Source organism: Acyrthosiphon pisum, chromosome X, assembly GCF_005508785.2.
Source record: "Acyrthosiphon pisum isolate AL4f chromosome X, pea_aphid_22Mar2018_4r6ur, whole genome shotgun sequence".
Taxonomy (NCBI): Eukaryota; Metazoa; Arthropoda; class Insecta; order Hemiptera; family Aphididae; genus Acyrthosiphon; species Acyrthosiphon pisum.
Genome location: NC_042493.1, coordinates 36,450,413 through 36,470,952, shown reverse-complemented (window position 1 = coordinate 36,470,952; position 20,540 = coordinate 36,450,413). Strand labels below are relative to the sequence as shown.

At 28.1% G+C, this 20,540-nt stretch overlaps 2 protein-coding genes across 2 annotated transcripts; both read left to right on the top strand.

Moving 5' to 3' along the window:
* Positions 1-4,630: 4,630 nt before the first annotated feature.
* Positions 4,631-6,139, top strand: cp43 (cuticular protein 43). The gene is given in 2 exon segments (NM_001162629.1): positions 4,631-4,706; positions 5,399-6,139. Coding segments are annotated over 2 exon segments (672 nt in total). The 5' UTR covers positions 4,631-4,694; the 3' UTR covers positions 6,059-6,139.
* Positions 6,140-17,937: 11,798 nt separating this feature from the next.
* LOC100573678 (IQ and ubiquitin-like domain-containing protein) lies at positions 17,938-20,076 on the top strand. Its single transcript, XM_003241229.4, has 2 exons — positions 17,938-18,662; positions 18,725-20,076. Exons 1-2 carry the CDS (start codon positions 17,996-17,998, stop codon positions 20,059-20,061), a joined length of 2,004 nt encoding a protein of 667 aa, XP_003241277.1. The 5' UTR covers positions 17,938-17,995; the 3' UTR covers positions 20,062-20,076.
* The last annotated feature ends 464 nt before the right edge of the window (positions 20,077-20,540 follow it).

Genomic DNA, 20,540 nt, shown 5'->3' with positions numbered 1-20,540 from the left:
AAATGAAAATGTCCGTAAAGAGCTCAAAATAAATCAAAATATTTTCAAAATTTTACCGTGTATAGAAAATGCAAATATAAACAACTTGTGAAAATTTCATATATCTACGGTCATTTGTTTTAGAGTTACACCAAAAACCAAAATCGATTTTCTCGAAAACAGATTTTGCGTAAAAATTCCCGTTTTTCCATAATTTTTCTTTTGTTTTTCACGGCCCGTTTGAAAACTATTGGAAAAATTTTACTTTTGACCCCCCCAAAGTACCAACTAGATTCACTTTCCTATCAGAAAAGGTACTGTTGAAGAAAATCCAAGCACTTTTACTGTCCTAAAAGGTGATGACAGACAAAAAAAAAATAAAAAAAATAAAAAAAAAAAAAACAAAAACACACATTGTAAAATGAATACATTCATCGTTCCACTCAGAATCTAAAATGGAAACTGAAAATGTCCCAAAACAGCTCAAAATAAGTCAAAATATTTTTAAAAAGGCATGGTGTATAGTAAATGCTAATATAATCATTCAGTAAAAATTTCATGTAAATACGTAATGAATAATTTGAATTAGATTAAACTTCGTTGGATATTTATGTTTTAAATTAAATTTAGACGATATTATGGTTCATAGCCGATTTCCAATTTATGTTGCTATAATATTAATATTGGTACCTACCTACAGTATTAAATTATCACTGATTTGGAAAAATTATTATTGTAGATACTTAAAATTTTCACCAAATTTTTGTATTAGTATTTTCTAAATGTACCTAATATTATTTATTTTAAGATATTGCATAATTATACTACGGACTTTACACGTGAAATTAAAATAATATGACTATAAACATATAGTATCTTATCTTTTAACAAATTGGATCAAGATGGTACTTTAGAGAAGTCATTTTTCGATTTTCTCAATAGTTATTTAATACCACGGGAAAAATCACCGACAAATTACAAAAAACCGCCAAAAATGGGATTTTAATTTCTAATGCTTTGTCTAACAGCATAGCAACGAATAAAAAAAAAAAATAATATTATAATATTAATTCAACTTATAGGCTATAATAAATAATAACAATATAAAATATACAGACTGACAAAACGTCTCCTCTCATAATCCCCTCATAATCGTTTTTCTTATTCAATGATATATCATTGAATTCAAGTTTAATACAATTCATTTTAAATTGACCCACTTGTATCCTACTGTTCAGCAGAGCGACATCCACTTACCCGCCTTTTTTTATTATTAATTTATATTCGTTTCTTTGGTGATAAACAATAGATAAGATACTATATGTTGAAATTAAAAAACTCCTTCTTGTAGACATTTTGAATATTATTTGTATTAAACTGTTAAAGACAGGAAATTGTTTAATTTAATTTTTTTATTTATTTATTTTTATAATTTATATTTAATATTAATATGAAGGGAAAAATTATTTTATGCTGCAAACATAATTATTTTAAAGTAAAGATAGTAAAAGATAGTAACCATAGGTATAAGTTTTAAATATTTAAGAATACATCAATGAGTAGGTAGTGTTAGTTAAAAAATTATTATTATTAATTTAATATAGGTAGTATAATATAGAAGAAAAGTTTAGATACTTAATTGATTTAAGCTGCTAATAAGTAGGTGATTATAAATTTGAATGTACAAAATTGTAAATAGGTGCTAATAACTATAATTACAAGTGTCAATAATACAATTATGGTGCCAAACTGCCAATAACTATATTAACATTTTTTATTTTTCAATGGAATATGTTATTATTTGTCAAACAGGTCTTTCTATGCTTATTATAGTGATTGATATACATAAGTATCAATATTTTTAATTACTATACGTTTCGATGGTAATGTTACATTCTGATTGGATGATTTAACCATTGATATTGTGTAAAAAATTCCTTTGAGTGTCAATAACTAAATATATTTTACAATAGTCATATTATTTTAATGTGTAAAGTCCGTAGTATAAATATGCAATATCTTAAAATAAATAATATTAGGTAATATTATAATACTAATACAAACATTTGGTGAAAATTATAAGTATCTACAGTTATAATTATTCGTTTTGAAATTAGGTACTTACAGTAAATATTTTTTTTTTTTTTGGTGCTCCTTATATCATTTTAAAATCAATATAATAATTTCCCACTCAAAATCTAATAAGAAATAAAATGCCTACAGCAGTTTCTTAAAAAAAAAAGATTTAACATTTTGAAGGCATTTCATGTGCATTTTTTGTTAAGTTATAATAGTTTATTTCTTGGTATTTAATTTTCTGAATTCGCTTATATATTATATTTTTTGATTTAAACGATTGTAACTTTTCTTTAAATTATAATTCAAAAAACGCATATAATATGATATACATACAGTTTGAATTGCAGTTATCTTTAATTTGCATAACGGATATTTTTATTTTTATTTACTATTCCTAAAAGCATCAACGCGTTTAACTACCGAATATTGCCGGTGACACCTCCTAAATCACTTTAATCCTCTTCAACATAATTACCTATAAATTATTTTGATAGGGTTTCAATACTCTTACAATAATATTATCGTATATTTGGATTAATTGTTTATAGGAAACATAATAAATAAAATAATCATAATAGATGGTGTGTTACTATATAATAATAATATATTAACAAATAATATTGCTTCTTGAGTCAGGAGATAAAATAACGCCTGTGAAATTTAAGCATAGGCCACACAACTTGTCGTCTTTACACGGTCATTACGAATCTTCGTTTTTAATATATGATATAGCCATTTAGATAACAATTTCAAGTTATGTTTTTCATTCAGGCGGTCTTGTTGTAATAAACTATAGAATCTTTATTCTTTAATACAAACAAACAAAACTTGACATTTTTAAACCTTTGCAATGGTAAATAATATCATATAGATATTAATACACCTATAGGTATATTTATATATTTATTATTATCATAACAATTATTAATTATTTAGAATAAAATGTTTATACGTATTAAAATAGGGAAAACATTATTTACATACATTTTACATTTTCGAACTTTTTTAGTTTTATTTTATAAAAGTTGATAAAAAGTTTATTCTCGATCAAAAAGCTTAATTAAATTAAATAAAATAAATAATATTTAATAAAAGATTATAATATACAAGTTTTTTTTATAGCAATTTAAAAATATCAAAAATACTTTTTTTTTATAGAAGTCAAAGTTCATATTTTTTGGATATTTAAATATAAATAAAAATGTAAGTTATTCTTTTGTTGTAATTTAAAAATAATATTATTCATGGATACTTGAAACCTTTTGCCATTAAATATTTTATTTTGATTAGGTTAATTAGGTTAAATAGGTTTAATTAGGTTTTATTTAGATTTAATTTTACCACACACAATGACATTTTAAAAATATTTTAAGTATTTAAGCTATTTACACCACTAACCTATTATTCAGACCGTTCTACAGTACGTCAGTATTGACTTAAAACTTAATAACAATAATGTTTTAAGATATTGATATATAATATTATGATTATTAATTATTTAAAAAATGCAATGTTTTTGGTAAAAATTGATTCAATCTACCGCATTTCTAATAAATGATGACAGAACTTAGAATCGTTTTTTGTACCTATGCAAATTTTAGATTCTAAGCGGAGCGAGGGAGCTATTGTTTTTACAGTGGTGTTTATTTATTTTTTTTTATTTTTTTTTTATATCCTGTATACAAAATTTCTTCCAGAAGGAGTGTTTCGATTTCAACATATAGTACCTTATCTTTTAGCAAATTGGATCAAGATGGTACTTTAAAGAGGTCATTTTTCGATTTTCTCAATAGTTATTTAATGCCACTGGAAAAACCACCGAAAAATTACGAAAAAACGCTAAAAAAGGGATTTTAATTTCTAAAGCTTTGCTTATTTCCATAGAAACAAATAAAAAAATTATTATATTTAAATATTAATTCAACTTACAGATTATAGTAAATAATAACAATATAAAATATCCTGACTGACAAACCGTCTCCGCTCAGAATCGTTTTTCTTATACAATGATATTATATCATTGAATTCAAATTTAATACAACCATTATACAATGACCCACTTGTAATCTACTGTACAGCAGAACGACATCCACTTACCTGCTTTTTTATCATTGAATCGATATTTAACACATCCATTACTACAGCATATTACTCATGGCGAGGTACAATCTACACCTACTATATGCATACAGCAGGTTGACTTCTCTCTTCTCTGGTTTTAGAATTTAATTTTACAATACGTATAGGTACACAGTATAGGTACCTACATTATTTTGTCTGTTCTATTTGGTTCCAATACACACATTTTTAATAATATAATATGCCTTGGTTTCGTCTAATATTATAATTATAATTTAGTGCGATTTGTAGTTTTGACAGTATTGAGCTTGAAATCTGAATACAAGGTTACTGGAACGGGAAAGCCTTCGTTGAGAACGGCCGAGACACCACCACCTGGTTTGCATCATACTAAATTTTACGTCATGTAATAGGTACTAACAACTCACCGCTTCGGCGGGAGTGGATCGACGCACAAAATCGTATATAAAGCGGACGATCGACAATAGACTTTACACTCAGTCAACGTTCAGTCAACACACTCAACAACCAAAAATATTTATTTATTCACCATCATCATGGCATTCCAAGTAAGTACCTACCTACCTATAAATACGCGTTTTTTGTTTCTATACCTAAACATTGGATTTTCGTTTCGCCTAGTGGTTATAAAAACAGCTACGTACTTATACTATTACTTACCTCATTCAATGGTGTTAAAGGATTGACTTTGGGGGGGACTATTTTCAAATATTTTCAGACATTTGTCAAAAATACTTTTTGGTTGGCTGCAGTAATTTGCCTCCACAGGCAAATGCCCGCTTTGCCACACATAAAAAAACACACCCATGATTACATTTCTTGGCGTGATAGATAGGTACAGTTAATTCCTAGTAAATTTAGTTTTAAATTAATTTTTAAAAATTTCGAGAATTAATGCGTTAGTACTTGTATAGAGCATAATCGAACCTTGTGTACATTCTAGTCGTACCTGCATAATTTTACAACTGTACCTATCTATATAATATATTATAATACTAGTAATATACTATTTATACATTTTCAAACCAATAAATTATTTAATGAATAATAATAATATGTCATATAATACACTGATTCGATATTATAACATGGATATATAAAGCAATATCGTTGACGGTGGATTTTTTTATTGATAATAATATCGATTTCAAATAATATATGTAATTTGTCTAAAAAAAAACGTCACCCCTAATTAAGATGACATATTATTGTAATATACCTTCATATTTTTCTGTTGCAGACCGTCGCCGTGTTCGCTTGCGTGCTCGCCACCGCACTCGCCGTTCCCGCTTACCCAGCACCCGCCGCCGCCTACCCAGCACCCGCCGCCGCCTACCCAGCACCAGCTTACTCCGCACCCAAGTCCTACGCCCCGGAACCTGCCTACGCCCCAGCCCCATACAACTTCGAATACAGCGTGCACGACGATGCCACATACGACATCAAGAGCCAATCCGAATACAGCGACGGTAACGGTTACGTCAAAGGATCCTACAGCCTTGTCGAACCCGATGGCACCAAGAGAATCGTCGAATACACCGCTGACGACTACAACGGTTTCGTCGCTGAAGTGAAGAAAGAAGGCACACCGTCTTACAGCTCCGCACCGGCCTACAAGCCAGCGTACAAGGCCCCAGCTTACCCAGCGGCCCCAGCCTACCCATCGGCCGCCCCAGCCTACAAGCCAGCATACTCTGCCCCGGCTTACTCTGCACCAGCCCCAGCTTACTCCGCACCAGCTTACTCTGCACCAGCCCCAGCTTACTCCGCACCAGCTTACTCCGCACCAGCCCCAGCTTACGGATACTCCACCCCAGCCCCAGCATACTCCGCACCGGCCTACTCTGCTGCCCCGGCTTACAAGCAATCGTACGCCGCACCGGCTTACAAAAAATACTAATTCCTATACATAAAAAATTCTAGGGACCTACCAATTAATAATTTATTGTATTTTTATGTAAATAAAATTTCAATTTCTCCATATCTAATTATTTCAAATCAATTAATTCCTGATAATGGCACTATTATGGCGCCACTTCTTAACTGAAGTAAAATATTATATCAATTCAAAAGATGATTTAAAATGGCAGTGAGTTTAGTTATGATGTTTTGGTTCAATCCTTTAGGTACACTCGAAGTATAGAAATTTAAATTTAAATTAAGAGCAATACGAAATGCATGTACAGTAAGTAGTTTCTTGGATGAAGTGTCCAAATAGAATATAAATTATCAGAAGTTAAATAATAACAACTTAATTTATTTACGAGTTCAGTATAATTGAATTAACAATTATTGCACTTGGTATATTTATATATTAATTTTATTCCATGCCACATATATAACATTAAGTGTTATAAAATATAGCAAATATATCATCATAATTAAATTAATTTGTAATGATACATATTATAATATTAATATACAATAGCACGATAAAAAGTTAATTTACAACAAAAACAATTTTTACTGAATAAATTAATAAGTTAAAAATAAAAATAATTAACTTGTTAAGTTAAGAAGCTTAAAATAATTTACTTTTTAACTTAGCTTTAACTTTTTGACAAGTTAATGCCCACCTTTGTGATTAGTTAAAACACTAAAGTGTTATATCATTTTTTTATATTATTGTTAAATAATATAACTTATATAAGTATATCGACATATTTCTACCAAGTAGAATATGCAACATATTGATCATGATATCAGCTTCATGAGTCCAGCATCTTGAAAGTCCCCTTTGCATAGGTACTTAATTTTTTCTAAAAAATTAGTAAGCAATTTGTAATAATTTGTGACGCGAAAAGAGGTGTTCCTGGATCTAATTTTAGTCTTAATTCAAATTTTAACTTTAAATATCTATACAAACTTGTGATTTCCATAAATGTTTCGGCCACAGTAGACACTCTATCCAGAATTTCCCAGCCTAGCTTGGGCAATATAAACCAAAAGTTTTATTCTAATATATAACATATATATTCGTAAATAAAAACACAGGATAACTAATAGCGACGACCCATATGGAATGTGCGGTGATCCAATATACATTATACATACGCTTTAGGCTTATATCTATACGCATTTTTATACACACAAAGCGACACATGGAACACATACAAATATACAATATAATATTCAATACCTCTCCGATCAGACGTTTAGTAAAAACAACCCAATCAATTATCAGCGGCGCTAGACTACACTGTTGTAACTCATATTATATTATACTGCAAGACAACTTCAAAAATTCTACAATCAAGACATAGGTAAAAACAACACAATAAATTAGGTACCAGAGGCACCTTTGTCACACCACACAAAATATCATAAATACATCAATATTTTAACATTACGTATTAATCGATGCATAACAAAGAAGGGATTACACAAAAATCTCTCTATAAAGGATCAAGGCTGACAAGTTAATGATTTTTTTTTTCAGTTAAGTTTGTTAATATGTATGACATAAAAACGAAATAGACTGAACTACTGAAATATAATAAAATTAATAACAAAAAGTTAAAGTGAATTTAATATATCTGCATATAATATATCCATATGATATATATCCTTATATCTGCAAATACTTCTAACAAACGCCGTTATATATTATATAAAACCCTTGCTATAAAACACCAATTACGGTTAAACAACATATTTATAAAAGAGACTTTAAGTGATGAAACATAATTAGGTCCTTGAAATGAAATTACTGATGACATTGATACACAGATGCTATAAGACATTTTATACAAAAAGATTCATTTGATTCAATAATAAATTGCCCATGGATAACAGTTCAAGGTACACAATCTAAAATGGTTCTTGCTTTAGATATATGTGAATTCATGGTCCAAATTTTGGTATGATAAATGAAATATATTTTTGTAATAATGAATTAATTATATTTTAATATTTCAAACTAAATGCTACAATATTTGATGAACATTATAATTCATTAGAAATAGAAAAAGAAATCAATGACAGTGTTTTTATTTATTATAATAATTTGGCGTCATATACTCCAAATCATATATTTTGTACAATGCCTAATGGTAATAGATATATCACTTTTAGAGGTTAAATAATAATATATTAATATTTACTTTTTACTAATTTAATGTTATAGGTTGAAGTCGTTAAACATTCTTTCATGAATTTGTATAAACTCCTCATTCCATGAATGTATTATATTTTGTAGGTTAGATAATGCTCTGATAGTACCTATATTTTTTATCTACTCTATTATATTAATAAATTATATATAAATTTAATGTATGTACCTGGTACCTATAAATATTAAGCTAAGAAAAACTTCAAAGTATTAATATAGTATAGTTTAACCATCTACCCAATTGTTTTAGTTAGGTATAATATTTTATTATTACTTATATAATTATACTGCGTAGGTATACCTACTTCACATTTAAAAAAAAAGTATATTTTAAATAAATAATTTTAAGATACTTTTTTAGCAATGCATAATGATTAATAATAATACAATATTTTATATTTTTGCACACTAATTTATATAATATTTATAATAATAATATACACTGACAAATATTGTTATATTCACCTACAGTTGCAAGTTTTTTCCCCGTTTTGCTTCCTACTTTGTCCCGAAAAATCCATTTTTAATTGTCGGTTTTCGACAGATATTTTATCAACTTAATTTCCCGTCTTTGGATACATTTTATTTCGGTTGGCAATGTAGGTACCAAGACTGTAATTTTGAGATCAAACCTAAACCTCGTTTGAGTTTGACCACTCTAACAAATCGAAAAAAGTTTTATGTTTTAACACGAATAGAAAAACAAAATTATTAATATTATATAGGTGGTATCGAAAGCTCGAATTTGTCATTTTATCTTATCGATGTTTAAATGCTTTAATTAGAGTATATACCTCTTGTTATGTTTCTATCAAACTAATGTATTTTGGTTATTTGTTTATAAATTATGACATTATTTTGAGATGGAAATTATGAGTATACGCGTTTATTGATAAAAAAATATTATATTTCGGTATATTTCTATGGTATTAATATATTATTTTATTACGATCATATTCGACTTATTAGTTCTTCGACTTCGAGTTTCGACAGTCATACCATAATAAAGAGTCTTACGAGTCACGACGTGACCCACAGCATTTTGTACTAGCCCTCGTACGAGCGAGTCGTTTATTATAAGTGCTTTACAGAATTATAATTTATGTTCATGAGCTCGCGATATATAAAATAATTAATTTGTGTGTCGCCAGTCGTCGCACGTTGTTCGATATTCGAAAATCGAAAATCGGCATTTGTACTTATGGTCTACGGCGTCGTCATAAACACGTGCTTTTTAGCTTTTGTTTAGTTCGTGCGGCAATAACATTGTATTCATTATTGTGATCCGGTACATAAATATAATCTAAGTAATAATATAATACAAGTACTTATAATTATATTGTTCCATTCAGTGGCTGCCGTCGCCGGTTATACATCATGATACTACAAGATGGAGGATCCTACTTCATTACAAAAACTTCAAGTAAGTCATATTATTATACTAAGTATTATTTGTAGTTACCCCATTAGTAATACTGTATGTATGCCTAAAAAATTGAACTAAATAATATACCTAATATATTTACTTACCAGCAAAATTTTTTTATGGCCTATATCTATTATGTAGGTAGGTATATTGTGTGACTACACTACTTAAGCCAATGATAACCAAACATAAATTCATACAATTCATCCCCTAGTTAGGTACCTGATATATGTAGTTAATTTCTACATCAGTAATAATTTGTAAAATAAATCAAGTGTACCTACCTTACCTATCTATAATTATTGATTTTTTGAATAAATCATTTTCAGCGGATAATTGGTTTCTTTGAAAGAGAAAATAAATATTCTGTAATACCAGATAATTGGCTCACAACTACAGGTATTGGAAGCCAAACTGAGTTATGGTGGAAATGGCCTCCTAAGCATGTAACAGCAACTATGATTATTAAAAGAAAAGAACCTCATTCAAGTTGCAATACGTTCCCCGTAAGAATAATAGACATATTTGGTATGTTTAAATATTTTTTATATATTGAATATAATATATATACATATATATTAGGGTGGTCCTTAGTAATAGAGGTATAATTTTTTTCTAAAAATTTTTGAAGCGAGACCCCCAAAATCTGATCTTCTGCATATAAAAATAACATGTGTATAATTTGGTCAAGATTGACTGACTCTAAGACGTGCCCAAGAGGGTTGATTATTTCGATTTTGGGTAGTTTTTCAGTTTTTCCTAACTATCTCAAAAACTATTCTACTTACAGTAAAATATTATAGTACTTTTATTATAAATAATCTTATTTTCTATAAAAAATGTTATAATGAATAATACGCTTAAATCTGTTTATTTACATGAAAATCAATAATGAAAATAATGTGCACAATTTCTGCTAGGTACATATTGATTTTACCGTATCTCCGTAGATCGATTAAAAATACGAATAAAAAGTCTTATTTTGAATTGACGAATTAATGATATTATTTTTTCGTTATCATCGTAATGTATACACTATACAAAATATTATTCGTTGCATATTGATCATTAACTTATTTACGTCTGGGTTAAAAATAGAATAGAAATTATCTCAATAAAAAAAACATTCACAATAGTCTTATCGCGCCGTATTACAGTATTTATTAGATTAAAAATATTGTAGCTATTAGTTGTCGCAGTAATATTATCACAGTTGACATTTTGGTGATCAGTGACTATTAATCGTTTATTCATATTAGAATTATTGGTTTAAAATGTCGCGAAAACAAGTGTTTTTGGTTGGGATTATGAAAAATCAAATAACCGGTGGAAAATTACCCTCAAAAAGAGATATTTTAAGTGTACTTTTTTATAATATGCGTGTTGTTAATCTTAGTTTACAAGAAAGTGCATCATTAGTTATTGACGAGTGTCTTATTTATTGGAAAAAACCTCGAATACCAACACATCATCGTTCGGATTGTATTACTAAATGCAAAAAATTTTACAGTGATTTACGAAACCTAGAAAAGCATAAAGCTCGTACCAGTGAACTAAATAAAAATAAACAAAAATAATTTGAAGACAGCTTGAAAGATTTGTTCGACATAGCACACGCTGACGCTCTATCTATTATAAAAATTGACGAGGACTAACAATTTTTAATTGCACAGCGAATAAAAGGACGCCAAGGGTGTATGCTTGGAGTTGATACCAAACAAACGAAAATTGAAAAAAAAAATAGCCCAAGAAGAAAAATTGAAATTGCTTAAAGAGAAACAACAGTCAATTCTTGACCAAGGTATGTGTTTTATGAAATATTTAATTTTTTTTATAGTTAAGTATTTAAGCTGTGAATATTTATATATATATATTGTTTTAGTACCAACATAACTTATGTCTATACATTTTATTTAAATTATATTAACAAGTTAATCAATTAAGTTATTTTTTAGTACACTATTCCGAAACTGAATCATTTTTGTCTGATTCCTCAAACTCTAGTTGTAGTATCAATATGCTAGAATCACCAAATCGTTTTATTCCTAGTACATCAGAAATTCAAGATAATATTTTATCTAAGTCTGGGCCAACAAAAACCAAAAGAGCTAGAAAAGAAATTATATCTCCACCATTAGCAGCTGTTTTTGATAAGTGTAAGGTAAGTGACAGAGATTGTGTCCATATATTAACTGCAGTTTTAGATGCAATATCAGTAGATCCAAATAATATATTGTTAATAGAACATCAATAAAATCTTCTAGGGAAAAATTTCGACAGCATATTTTTAAAGAAATGAAATATAGATTTGATAATTTAAATTTTAAATCATACGTACTATATTGGGATTCTAAACTATTACCAGATATAACTGGACATTTTAAAGTTCATCGACTCCTAGTAATTGTTACAGCACCGAATGTAGAGCAGTTGTTAGGAGTTCCAAAACTTGATTCGGGTACGGGATATGAAACAAGTTCTGCTATATATGACACTCTAGAGGAATGGTCTTTATTAGACAAAATACAGGCTTTTTTATTTGATACAACTGCTAGTAACACAGGTAGATTAAACGGTGCATGTCATTTATTAGAGCAAAAACTTGATCGTGATATTTTATATTTGGCATGTAGGCATCATGTGTATGAAATAGTTCTACAAGGTGTATTTACTGAGGTAAATTTAGCAACAAGTACAGGGCCAGATATTTTAGTATTAAAAAAATTCAGAAAAGAATGGAACATTATAGATACAATTTCATATTTAATATGGTCCACCGATGAGAATGAGAAAGATATTTTAAAAGACGCTGCTGATGAAACAATATAATTTTGTACAAATAAAATTAAAGAAGATTTGCCTAGAGATGACTATAAAGAATTTCTTGAATTAATAATAATATTTTTAGGAGGTATGCAACCAAGGAGGATACGTTTTAAAGCTCCGGGTGCTCATCTTGCACGATGGATGGCAAAAGCGTTGTATTGTCTAAAAATATTTTTATTTCGAACACAATTCAAAATTACGTAATGTGAAGAAAAGGCGTTAAAAAGATTATGTTCTTTTATTATCAAATGCAATGCAGTTTCATGGTTTTTAACTCCAAACGCAATTACAGCTCCAATGAATGATATAATGTTTCTAAAAAAATTAGAATTCTATAAAATAAACGATAAAGAAGTAGCAGAAAAAGCAATAATGAAGTTCATAAATCATTTGTGGTATTTGAGTGAAGAGTGTTCTGCTTTTTCAATATTTGATGAAAGATTAAATATTGACACACGACTAAAAATGGCTGAAAAAATGTTGCAAGAACAACCTGAAAGAGAACCACAAAAAAAGTACATTATTAAGTTTGAAGATGTACAACACTTTCTCGACAAAGATTTACCATTGGATTTATTAGGTGCGAATTCCAAAAATGTATTCAAAAGATTCAATATTCCTGAAGATTTTTTAAAGGTTCAACCAGAAAAGTGGCATAATTTAGAAGGGTACCAGAAAGGAAAAAGCATATTAAATTCAATAAAGAACGAGGAGTCAAACTTATGCAGGAATATAACGACAAGTTTACTACAAATGAAGATCAAAAACAATTTGTTTTACAGGTAAAAAAAATTATATATTTCAATATTAATAAATAAATAATATTATGTTGATATTTTAAGTAGTTCAAGATTAAAGAAAAAAATATCCGGGATTTACTCGGGATACTCTTAAGAAACCATATACTTAAGTAATTAATCAAATATTTTTTTTATCTCCTAATAAAACTAATAATTATAACTATTACTTATTAGAATTAAATAAATTAATAAATGTTTATTCCATTTATAATTCATAATATAACATTTGTATTGAAAATTAAATTTTAAGTTAGATTAATAAAATACTATTATTCGTATTATTCATTGATTTATAAATATACGCTAACAATCATCAATAGTGGAAATGGCGCAAATTATATTCAATATTCATTATTGATTTTCTTGTAAATAAATAGATTTAAGCTAATTTTTTACTATAACATTTTTAAATTTATATAACAAATTCAGAATTGTTGTCTGTTGTTATAAAATAATTTAGCGATAAATTTAATAATAGCCGATATTAAGAGCCTTAATTACGTACCAATATGGAGGTATCTACTTATTTATTCGTATCAATAAGATTATGAGGCAATTAGTTATATTTATCCACAAGACTCCCCTTCCATTTATATGCCAAATTAAAACATACATTCTATACATTAATACTGCGTTAAATCTAGCTGCCTGAAGTTGCACATTTTTATTTAAAACGTTTAGCTTCAAATTTTTATTTTGTGATTTAACGCCTAGTATATATATATATATATGTGTGTGTCATTATGCCGTTACCTTTAATTATTAGAAAATATATTCACGACTTAATTTATTCTAATAAAAATCTTTCTAATAATGAAAAGAAAAAAATAGTCTTAAACTTTGTATGTGAACGTTTCAAGTTTAATCAGCAGACGGTAAATTCCATTGATTTGCAAGCAATCCGGCAATCGACGTTATAAAACAATATTTAGAAAGCCATTTTTTTAACAAGTAAGACATTTTAGTTGTATTATTCTTTATTCTTTATTACTCATTGCTAGTTATAAATTATATTTCTGAATATTTATACAAATTCTCATAAAAAAACGTATATGTATATTGTATACAAATATTAAAAGGCGATAGGATAATTATGTTGGTTGTGTTTTTTGTAGATACTTTCATAAGTGGTCGAAATCAAATCGAACTAATGCTCGTTTTATTGGCAATAATACAGATTGGCTTAACACCAAACTAGATTTTCCAGATATAGTGTACACCTTTTTTCCTAATACATCAGGTATTTTTTTTAGTTAAAATTTAAATTGTATAAGTAGTATGAAAAATAAATAATAAAAATTGTTTAGGTTCAGTGGGTCGACCAATAACTGATTTTGATCAATGTAGTGATAAGACTAAAAGGAAAAAATCAGAAAGTCTCCGTCAGTCATTTAGTACATCACAAATTATGTTCAGTACATCAATGAAGCGAAGACTAGACGGAGATGAAGATAGTGCAAAACTATTAAAATAAATTTAAAGTACGACTCCCACTAGAGGCAAAAGAATACGCGATGCTTGGATGTTGCAAAAACAAAAACAGAACCCAAAGCAAATGACTATCAATGAAGCACTTGCATTGATAATTTCGGTATCTTTATCAGTTTATCAATATAAACTTCTTCGAAAGCAAGCTGTAAAACTTAACCACAATCTTTATCCTTTATACAATACAGTGTCAGCGTCAAAAAAAAAATGCTTATCCTGAAGATATTTCAATTACTGAAGAAAAATGTGAAGTCAAGTTACAAGCACTATTAATACGACTGAAAAATTATTCAAAGTGTTTCTATTGAATCACAGACGGGAAACTATATTTTGTATTGTAAATGGGGATTCGACGGTAGCTCGGGTTTTTCGCAATACAAACAAACTACATTAGGTCATTCTGATGATAGTAGTTTATTTGTTACCTCTATGGTATCAATACAATTAACAAATGAAGTAAACAACACTATAATTTGGCAAAACCCTGCATGTTCTACCAGATATTGTAGATCAATTAGACTGCAGTACGCCAAGGAGACTACAGAATTGTCTCAAGCCGAAGAACAGTATATAACTTTACAAATTTCCCAACTTCGTCCATATTATGTAAATGATAAAGTTAATGTGAACTTTTCTACGAAATTTACTATGATTGATAGTAAAGTTTGTAATGCGGTTACAAAAACTTCATCAATAATGTGTTACATAATATGTAGAGCCTAGATTTCTCAAATGAACAATTTAAATCAAATGAAAGAGGCAATAGTTGATATGTCAACGTTTAAATACGGTTTATCAACGTTACATGCATACATTCGATTCTTCGAATGCCTCTTACACATATCATACAGATTGGACTTCAAGCAATGGAAAGTCAGTAAAAAAAATGGAACAGATTTATTATTATGGGCAGCAAGAATAAAAATATTCAAAATAATTTCAGAGAAAAGTTAGGACTTTTGGTTGATTATCCTAAGCAAGGATTTGGCAGTAGTAATGACGGTAATACTGCTAGAAGGTTCTTTAAGAATCATCATATATCAGCTGAAATCACCGGCATTGATGAAACGCTGATAATACGGTTTGGCGTTATTCTTCAGAGTCTATCAAGTGGTCAAAAAATAAATTTGATTAAATTTAAAGATTATTGTTGGGATACTGCAAATCTGTATGTAAGATTATATGAATGGTATTACATGCCACTTAGTGTGCATAAAATTTTGATTCATGGGTCTGTAATAATAGGTTCTTTTGTAATACCAATTGGTCAGTTGAGTGAAGAGGCTCAAGAAGCCCGAAATAAGGATTTAAAAAAGTATCGAGAAAATTACACAAGAAAAACCTCATGAATTGATACGAATACGGACTTATTTAATTGGCTACTTCTATCGTCAGATCCTAAAATAAGCGGACTTCAAGAATTTAATCGAAAAAGAAGATCTTTCTCGGTTGAAGTCAAACAGCTATTATTAAAAGAGAGCGATTCCGATAGTGATTCACATGCGGACGAAAGTAAAGAAGTAACAGACGAAGACGATTAAAAGTATACAAAAAATACCTACAAATAGGTACTCAATTAATTATAAATATACCCAATTTAAAATGCATACAGTTAATTATCAATGTACGTACTTAACTTGTACAATTTTATTTATAATAAATATGTGTATCTTTAGAAAAAACAATGATTTATATTATTATTTTTAAATACATATAAAATTGATAATTTAAAAAAAAAAAAATTGTAAAAATGTAATAAATGGTGGAAAAGTAAAATACCATAAATCATATTATAAAATTACTCAATTTAATAAATTATTGAAAAAATAAAAATAAAAATAGGATGTATTTGAATTTTGGCCAGCTATTTTTGATTTTAAAACACTGTGAGGCGTTAGCATACCTAGAGATATCCTATAGACTTCCTATTGTCTACATTCTTAACATCGTATATCACAAAATGTGTTCTATGTGACTTCTCCTGAACTGATTTTTGCACAGTATGCACCAGCCCTTCTGTATATCATACACAGCTATTGGTAAAGGTTCTGCCCGAATCTTAAGAAAACATAGACGATTTGACGTATAAACATTCAAAAGACCAGTTGGATTTTCTTCAATTTCATTTTTCTATACATGTACAAAAGATAATTGTTAATTACTAATTAATTATTTACCATTAAAACAAGAATCTTAATATTTTTTATTTTTTTTATTATATAATTAATAATCTGTTTTTTACATAATTTTCAAAGGTTCAACTGTATAATTATGATAATAATTACTTGATTCTGGTTTTCAACAATATCATGCGCCATGTCCACTATAGACAAAACCACTACAATCTCTCGAAAAGGCACTATTGGAGCTGAAGCAACTACATCAATTTTAGCGTACCTTATGAAAAAATTAAAAGTGATTAATTTAAATATCTTGTTATTAGTAACACAATAAATACATATATTTGGATTTATGTAACTCTATTCTTTTTTTTCTATATTATTTTATAAATTTATAATCTTTACAATCTATAAGAAATATTTTTTAAATAAGTAAATTTGATATTTATAAATTAGGTAACATGATTTACATGACGTATGAGATATAAAACCCTTAAGTTTACCTAAGAAAAATCTTAATTCAATTTAAATTATTAAATTTTAAATTTTAGGTTTAAAGTTATTTAGCTTTTAAATATTAAGTTTTGATTAGAGTTTTTATTGATTTATACGTTTTACGAAGGTCGTCTAAACCTTTTTTAAGATGTACTTCTCCTGTAATGACAATTACATGCACACATATTTCTTGCATCATTACCTATAACAAACAATATACATTTTGTAATGTTAATTCATTAATTGATTTGAATTTGAGATTTTGTAGCATGATTTATTCATATAAACAATATTAATTAAAATCAATAATAGCTTAAGCCAATAAGAAATTGTTCCTTGGAAAAACTTATAATACCGTAACTAATAAGCATCAAATTCTATAAATAGTAAATATTCAACACAAAATGTTTTTATTCACGATAGATTTCTTTATAAGAAATTAAATAATAAAAATATCTGTTGGCTTGTAAATATAATACAACAAACATTTATTCTTCTAAATTTAATAAAACACTTAGATTGTAATTCAGTATACTATTTGAGTTGATAAAAGTATTTATGAATGTGAATCATGATAGAAATTACTACATCAGAGAATGTCAATATTGACAGAGATACCAAAATGTACTCAGACTTGTGTATTCCTCCAAATCAATATATCTCTATTCCTGTTCAAGTAACACTACCCAACAATAATACTTTGTCAACTAATTTTGCTTTATCGGATACAATTTTGGATGTGAAACGTTTCATTTTACCAGCCTTACAACCAAAAATAAAAAATATACAACAAATAAAATGTGTTATGCATGATGGACATGAAGTATATGAAACAAACGATTTTACAGTACTAAATCAAAAATGGAATAATTGTCCCATTCAAATATCAGTAAGTATCAAACATCATGAAGACGTTGAAAAGATATACCAGGAACCCAATGCTTCATCACAGCCTAAGATACATCCAGAGTATGGAAATATACTCGACACTAATGCCACAATGCCAAAACATACAACAGGATACAAAAATAAGAATACGGGTAGGCTGTATAGAAACACAATGGTACAAACAGTATATGAAGATATTGACTTTAACAGTCAGTACAACGAGAATACAATTTCAATATCAATTCAAACAATCCAAACTAAAGACAGAAATACTGAATCTGTTGTTGAATGTGGTACTCAGACTGAATCAATGGATATTCTTCGATCGCTAAATGTTATCAGAGAAATAAGTAATCATTAGATAAGATAAGAAAATCGATACATATTTAATTTTTTTCTTTTCTAACAATAGCTCCTTGTCCTGTTATACTTCCCGATGCAAACAGAATAAAACAACTTGATAAATATGCTCGTATAATACAAAAGTCTGTGCGATTATGGATAACAAGGCAGAAATTTAACCGCATTTTGGAATACTATTACTACAAAAAGCAACTAACGTGTGATGAAGAGAAAAACTTAAAAAATATTATCAGGTTTGAACAGTCACAAAATAAATTGAATCTACAGTATCCCACTAAGACTACGGATTTTGAAGCCCTTTATTCTGCAATTCATGATCATTATAAAAACATTAAAAGTAATGTAAAAAATAAATCACCAAAATGTGTAATTAGTGAAAATAAAGAACACTTAAAAAAAAAATTGGAATGCTTTAAAGAAATAACTAAACAAAGGAATCAAGTTAATGAAATAGCAAAAGATAAAAAAATATTTGGACAACTATATAAATTATCTAAGCCAATTATCATGACAAGAAGCAATGGTGAAACAATTTCCATTAAAACTCCAGAAACGTATCGAGCCAAACAATTGATGGAACTCTACATAGGCCTAAAGAGAAATGATCTGAGTAAAGATGAAAGAACTAAATTGCTTCTTAAGTTGCAAGAAACTTTAGAGCCCTTAAAAGAAATAGATTTAACAAAACAGATTATTAATTTATTGAAGAGAGAGTTGACTATGTTGAATGTTATTCAACTTGAAGACAACAATTTAAAAATTTTGAGGAAACGTATTGAAATATCTTTTCAACGGATTCTTAAACAACCAGAAATAAATCCAGCAATCGCATCACAAATATCAAAACCTATAAGCTTCATTAAATGCTATAATTGTAGGAAGTTAAAAACTTTAAATAGATTTGTGATGAAATTAAATTTAACAAAAGCAGCCACATGTAAAGATTGTAATCATTTATATAGAATTACAATAGACCAAATTGTTTTAACACCCCATGAAAACATACTGACAAATATTAAAACAACTGAGGCACAACTATGCACCAAAACTTGTTTAGCGTTTTTCTTAAATGCAGAAGATATATATTACCTTGTAACTATCATATGGAAAGGAAAATCAGCTATTAGCGACTGCAACGACATAGTACAATTGAGATTAGTGCGATGGAATAAAGAACTAGAATGGTCCCCTTCAAATACAATATTATTGAGTATTGAGGAGGCTTATTCTCATTCCAAGATCCGCAACATAAATGAAATGTATTCATCAACATTAATTGATAGCATACATTTTAAACACATAGTTGCAAAAAAATATTTCAAAGGTTTAATAGAAAAAGCAGAGGAATGTGATCGTAATATAAAGATAAATAACAGAAACAATTAAATAAAAATGCACATACATCTTTCTATAATTCAATAACAATTTATACGTCATATTGTATAATATTTTTACCATGTATTATTATACCAACACAATTTTCACATTACCTTAACACACGCACCTGCTTGATTAAGTAGTTTATTTAAGACCACTGACAAATTCAGGCAAATCCATTGAATGTTTTGTTTCCAAAGTCACCCGCAAGATTGGTGTGGCTATAGCTCTAATTTCTGCAAGCTAGAGTTGTAGACAAAGTAGCACTCTTTAAGATGATCTTTTTATGTTACAAATACAAATATCATAATATTATTTTTAAGATTTTTATATCGACGAAAAATGCACTTTGGCTGTGACGATCAAAGATGAGTGACCAGTTGACCATCAGTATAAACTAGGCTATAATATTATATATACATAGATAATGTTTCCGTGTGCGTGCGATAGCGACTTTGTCCCGTGGGTCCAAGTCCGCCGACCGACGA